Source organism: Sorex fumeus, unplaced genomic scaffold (genome assembly GCF_029834395.1).
Source record: "Sorex fumeus unplaced genomic scaffold, SorFum_2.1 ptg000080l, whole genome shotgun sequence".
Taxonomy (NCBI): Eukaryota; Metazoa; Chordata; class Mammalia; order Eulipotyphla; family Soricidae; genus Sorex; species Sorex fumeus.
The window spans coordinates 3,903,945-3,909,944 of NW_026606137.1; the positions used below are offsets into that span (position 1 = coordinate 3,903,945).

General features: G+C 40.9%; 1 protein-coding gene across 1 annotated transcript in view; it reads right to left on the reverse strand.

Annotated features, from left to right (window-relative positions):
• PKHD1 (PKHD1 ciliary IPT domain containing fibrocystin/polyductin) overlaps positions 1 to 5,281 on the reverse strand; it is a 579,380-nt gene extending 574,099 nt beyond the window's left edge. Inside the window, exons 1-3 of the mRNA XM_056130637.1 lie at positions 5,230 to 5,281; positions 3,808 to 3,885; positions 1,755 to 1,899 (exon numbers count right to left, since the gene is read on the reverse strand). Of these exons, the coding sequence (XP_055986612.1) occupies positions 1,755 to 1,899; positions 3,808 to 3,885; positions 5,230 to 5,281 (275 nt within the window). The remainder of the gene's footprint in view (positions 1 to 1,754; positions 1,900 to 3,807; positions 3,886 to 5,229) is intronic.
• Positions 5,282 to 6,000: the final 719 nt, after the last annotated feature.

Below are 6,000 nucleotides of genomic sequence, written 5' to 3' on the forward strand. Positions count from 1 at the left end.
TAAACTACATAACTTTAGGAAAACATGGAGCCCAGTTGTTAATCCAAGAACAGAACTATAAGGAGGTTCCGTTTCAGCAAGTAACTATTGAGTATGTGCTAAGTACGATAGGATGCCCAGGGTAGGTTAAGTCTATCTTTCACCTTCAAAGCACTTAATTTATAAGAAGACTCTGACAAATGGGCAACTGATGGAGACTGATAAGAGGAAGCGCAAGGTTGAAAATAGAGATATTAAAGCTACTTGTGTTATTGCAAACCATGTCAGTATAAGTTACAAAAAGACCCTTCCTTAGTAGGATGAACTGCACAAAAAACTGAGAAGGATAACTCCATGGATGGGTGTGTTCTGTGCATGTGTCCACGCACATGAATTGCTAAAAGGAGGTTTTCAAAGAAGTGTTACAACCCGAATTTCATTTTGTACTTGCCCCATTTAAAGGAAAAAGAATTACACTTATTTGGATATTTGGGGCTGGAGCGTTAGCACAGTGGTAGGGCATTTGCCTTGAGCACAGCCAGCCCGGCCAAGCCGGGTTCAATTCCTCCGCCCCTCTCGGAGAGCCCGGCAAGCTACCGAGAGTATCTCACCCACAAGGCAAAGCCTGGCAAGCTCCCCGTGAGGTATTCAACATGCCAAACACAGTAACAACAAGTCTCAAAATGGAGACGTTACTGGGCCTGCTCGAGCAAATCGATGAACAATGGGAGGACAGCGTTTGTTTGGATATTTGAGGAAAAGATGGTATTTGCAATAGATATGTTTAGTTAGGATTTCAATCCACAGGGATTGAAGAGGGGAACATCTTCATCAAAGAAAAAGCAAAAAATAAAGGAAGTATCTTTTTTTTTTTTTAGCTGAAGACTTCCTATTAAGTAGCAACTCTAAAATGCAAGTTGGAACTGGACAGACAGCTAGTACAGGAGATAAGGTGTTTTTTTGTTTTGTTTGCAGCCATCCCAAGCTTTATCTTGGCATCACATGGTCATCTGGGGGGTGAGTCAGAGCACAGAGCCAGGAATAGCCCCTGTGCACTACCAGGCATGGCCCCAAAACCAGAGAAATAAATAAAACACAAACCACAACACATAAACTTCATAAATCAACAATTTTTCAATCTTATAATCCTGTAAAAATCGTATCGAATGCAGCAAACACACTGAGAACTAAAGAAAACGTCTTTCAATTTGCTTTTTAGTTTTTACACAATTAAGGCAGTTACATCTATTCCAAAATCTGAGCATTTTTAGTGACAAAATGTCATCACTTACTGAAATCTTAATAGCCATAGAACTCCTTTTTAAAATAAAAGCAACACATGCTAATCCCTCCTTACAAACATCTCAAAATCGTTATCCTTCCTAAAGCCCTTGAACCCCGATAAGAAATTTTTAAGAAGCATATTCTGATGCTACATTTTTTTATATTAAAAAATTTTTAATAGTGAGACATCATGAGGTACAGTTGCAGACTTACACATTTTTGTGCTTGGGTTTCAATTATACAATGATCAAATACCCATCCCTCCACCAGTGCCCATTTCCCATCACCACGGATCCCAGTATCCCTCCCACCCCCCCTCTCCCCCATCCCACCTTGCCTCTGTGGCAGGGCATTCCCTTTTGTGATGCTACATTTTTTAAACTGAAGATATTGAATTGCAGGCACAGCAGAACTTGCTCTCACTTGTGTTCCAAAACTCCTGAGAGAAATAAAACCCTCATCCTGTCTGTTCTCATTCCCCATGAGTATACCTGGTCTTACACATCACGACTGGCAAATCCAAGAAGATAGGAGTGATATCACAGGGGATGCTCAGGGATGCAGGTTTAAACACATTGACCAAGTTTATCTCCAGCTGAGAGCCATTGGCAGGATAAAGAAAATCGGATTCCAGACCTACACACAGAGAAATCTCAGGTTTACAAGAGTTGTAATCCACAAAGACATTATAAAAATCATGGCCACATGGGGGCAATGTGAGACACTGAATCTGCTTGAGGATTCAATTAATATCTTTCACTTCCAAAGCCATTTATTTCTTTTATGGTGTCTCATTTTTTTAACCATATATATGGGTATTCTCATTTATGAGTTTATTAAAAATAATTTTCTAATCAAGGCCCATTTATGTAAATCTGGGATGGGAGGAAATCAGTTCTCAAAGTGACTGTACCAGGTAGGCATAGCTATCAGCATAAATCATAGCCTCAAAGGTCCTGTTATGTAGACTTATACACAAGGAAAACCACCAAGATTCTTTAGGAAACATAACTAGTACAAAGTTATACACTTTCATGTCATCTCATTTCGGTTCCCATCGTTCCCTAACAACTTGGGATAGCACCCACACGAGTAACATGCCTTACTTCTGTGACATCAAGTGAGCGTCTGATGATAAAAAAAGAAAGACAGATTGATCTCTATTTGTGTTTCATCTCTGTAGGATAACACTGTTCTGTCCTTCCTGCATAGTCTCAGGTAGTTCAGGTTTATTGGGTTGCTCCCATCACAGTGTTCCCATTCCTCTGTGTTTATTTGTAACTTCTTTCTTTGTGCTCTGTTGACTTGTAAATATTGTTTTTCTCTTCTCCCTAAAGTCCTTTGCGCAGTTTATTCAGAGCAATGTCCTTTTTGTATGGACACAAGAAGACAGTATGCTGTTTTGTTATGTGACTCTCAGTGACATTTCCCTCCTGGGCATCTGTTCTCTCACCTAAGCCTCAGCTGCCTTTACTTCCTAATGCCCCCAAAATCAGGGTCCCAAAGAGAGACTGGATGGAACTAGTCCATCCAGTAAGCTATGAGCTACCCTGGCATTGAGATGGGCCTGGCCAAAGCGCCATAATGCTTAACTGTAAGTGAAGAGCTTGGTCATGGACAAATGCAGTCATGATCCAAACGTAATAACTAGATTTGGACCCTGCTAGGGTTAGGAAAGATTAATCTGGCCTGAGCGCTGTAGTCTGAGTCTGTGGCAAGATGTTCCCAGGGGAGTTGCCCTACAAGTCTCAATGTTATCTCTTACTGTGTCCATACAAAAATAGCTGGTATTGATATGTTGATAGTTATTGGAAAGAGAAAAACACCTTAGGAGGTATTTTGCCCTTGGGCAGTCTGGAAGGGCTTTAGTATACCTTTTAGGTGGGCCCTCAGGAAGGGCTTTCTTATGTTGATTTGACTATCTGACTGGGGGTAGTGTCAGCCCAGACTTCTAGGGAGTTGGAGAGAGGAGAGAGCAGGGTTGCAAGATGGACCACAGAGAGACTAGCAAGGAGAACGTGTGCTTGAGAGAACCTAGGCCCTCAATAACATAAATTTCTTCTATGAGATAAACTTCCTGTAATAAACTGCTACTAAGACCAACCGGCCTGGCCCTGGTCTCTTCCTTCGTCTGCCCTTGGCCAACAGCCGTCCCCATCCAGGCCACACACAGTGGCTCAAGAGCACCGAAGGCAGGGGGTGAGACAGTGCCGTCCAGAGAACCCGCGAACACACAACCTTCAGCGTGTTTAGTTTTTTACACATCTCCTCTCAGCCCCTATTTTACACTAGTACTTAGTCAAGGCAGAAAGTCAATGATTCATACTTTTTGGTTGTAAAACACTTTTTAGAGAAATAGGGAGAAGGAAAGAGAGAAAGAGTTACCTATTTAACAGAGAAGAACTTCTCCAGAGTGGAGAGAACAGAGTATGTATCTCAGGTTGTGATGTGAGTGATTCCTCAACATAGAGCATAGCCAAAGATTCACACTCCTTAGAATTCTTTTTATCAACAAACATGTAACTTGTAAGACCCCAAACCCACCGTCAAAAATTACTGTGATCCAAGTTCCTCCTGCAAGGCTGCCCTCTTCAGGTACAATGAGGAAACAGGTGCATGACACTACAAATAAGGAAAGATTGGTTTCAAAGGGAAGTTTCAATCTATAGTTTCTCCAATACTAAGGTAAAGGCCCTCCCATTGATCGTCGATTTGCTCGAGCGGGCCCAGTAACATCTCCATTGGAGACTTTGTTGTTACTGTGTCTGGCATATCGAATACTCTCGGTAGCTTCTCCAATACTACTGAAACAAAAGTTCGCATTAATCAGAATCTTCAAAAGAGCTTAGCAAAGAGCCAATTTCTGGGTACCATTATCAGTTTCTGATCCTGTCCGTCTGGGGACGGCCCTAGAATTTACATTTCTTATGAGGGGCTACTGAACAGAAAACCCACAACCTCAATGCTCCTGTTTTAAGGAAAGTTCTAACTGGACCTTCCTCCTAGGCATCCAAATTCCAGTGTTTATCAGGATAATTTTGGATGTCTGTCTACTTCCTTTTGGAAGGGTCCTACAAATACATTTAGCCCCCATTTGAATCCCTAATATCTCTTTTTTACCACTCTTTAATCAGGTGGTTATATTTAATTGTAAAACCACCACTTATTTTTTTGTATTTCCACTCCACCCAAAAAATAAACCTCTAGAACTTTGTTTCAGTCCTGTTCAGTATACATTCTTCAAATTTCCCCCTTTTAGAAGACATAATTAGAAAGACTTCCCAAATAAATATAAAATTCTCAAGAGTTTTGGGGCTGGACAATAGCACAGCAGGTGGGAAGGTTGCCTTGCACGTGGCCGACCCGGGTTCGATTCCTGAGCACCACCAGGAGTGATCCCTGAGTACAAACCCAGGAGTGATCCCTGAGCATCACCGGGTATGACCCAAAAAATCTAAAAAAAAAAAAAAAATTCTCAAGATTTTTTTAATTTACCTTATTAGAGAAGAATTGAAACATGGGAAGAAGGAAGTGCTAGAACATTTTTTTTAAATAATAGTATAGATTTCACAAGGTAAACTAGATTGGGTTCTCCATTAGACCCCAACAGTCAAGTGTGACCTTATTCAGTCTCCATTTTTGCAGAAACCTCGGGTCATGCTTTGGTCAAAGAATAGCCAATTAAAGAAGGCATTGTCTGCCATTAATTGTTAAAATAAGCTACTCCTTGGGGGAAAACAAAGTTTAAAAAGAATTATAAAATATGTTCAGAAAGGAATTCCTTTTGATGAAGGTTAGAAGTAACAGCTGAGCAAGGAAAAAAAAAGATTAAACTAAAAACAATATATCTCAAAAAATAAACCTCACCACTTCCTCCCAAAACAATAATTTAAGCATCAATAAACTCGTTCTTAAGGGAATCTGTTGTATTCTCTCTTTGATTCCTTAAAAACACACCGCACTTACCAGTCATAAGCAGTATTTCAACACTTATCATCGAGATCAGACAGGCAGACATCATATCCACTTAAATCAATTGTCACAACACTGCTTTGGCATCTTCAGTTTTGATTAGAGCAACATATCACTGGTGCTTAATTTAAAAAATAAAAATGTACAATGTATTATTATATTTTGGTTCATCTTCTAGTACTTCTCCATGTTTAAACTTGTGATACTGGGGCTGGAGCGATAGCACAGCAGGTAAGGCATTTGCCTTGCACGCAGCCAACATGGCCAACACAGGTTCGATTCCCAGCATCCCATATGGTCCCCCGAGCACGGCCAGGAGTGATTCCTGAGTGTATGAGCCAGGAGTAACCCCTGAGCATCGCCAGGTGTGACCCCAAAAAAAAAAAAAAACCCAAAAACTTGTGATACTAAGGAAGCAATACCAATACAACCCTCAAGTTTCCAAAGGGACTTGTCATCTTTTTAAACTGGTGGGAAAAGAATAATCTAAAACTGTCATCCCGTTGTCCATCAATTTGCTCGAGCAGGCACCAGTAACGTCTCCATTGTGAAACTTATTGTTACTGATTTTTTGTTTGTTTGTTTGTTTTAGCATATTGAATACGCCACAGGTAGTTTGCCAGGCTCTGTCGTATGGGCGGGAGACTCTCGGTAGCTTACCAGGCTCTCCAAGAGTGACAGAGGAATCGAACCCAGGTCAGCTGCATGCAAGGCAAATGCCCTACCCACTGTGCTATCATTCCAGTCCCATGTACGTAAAATCAT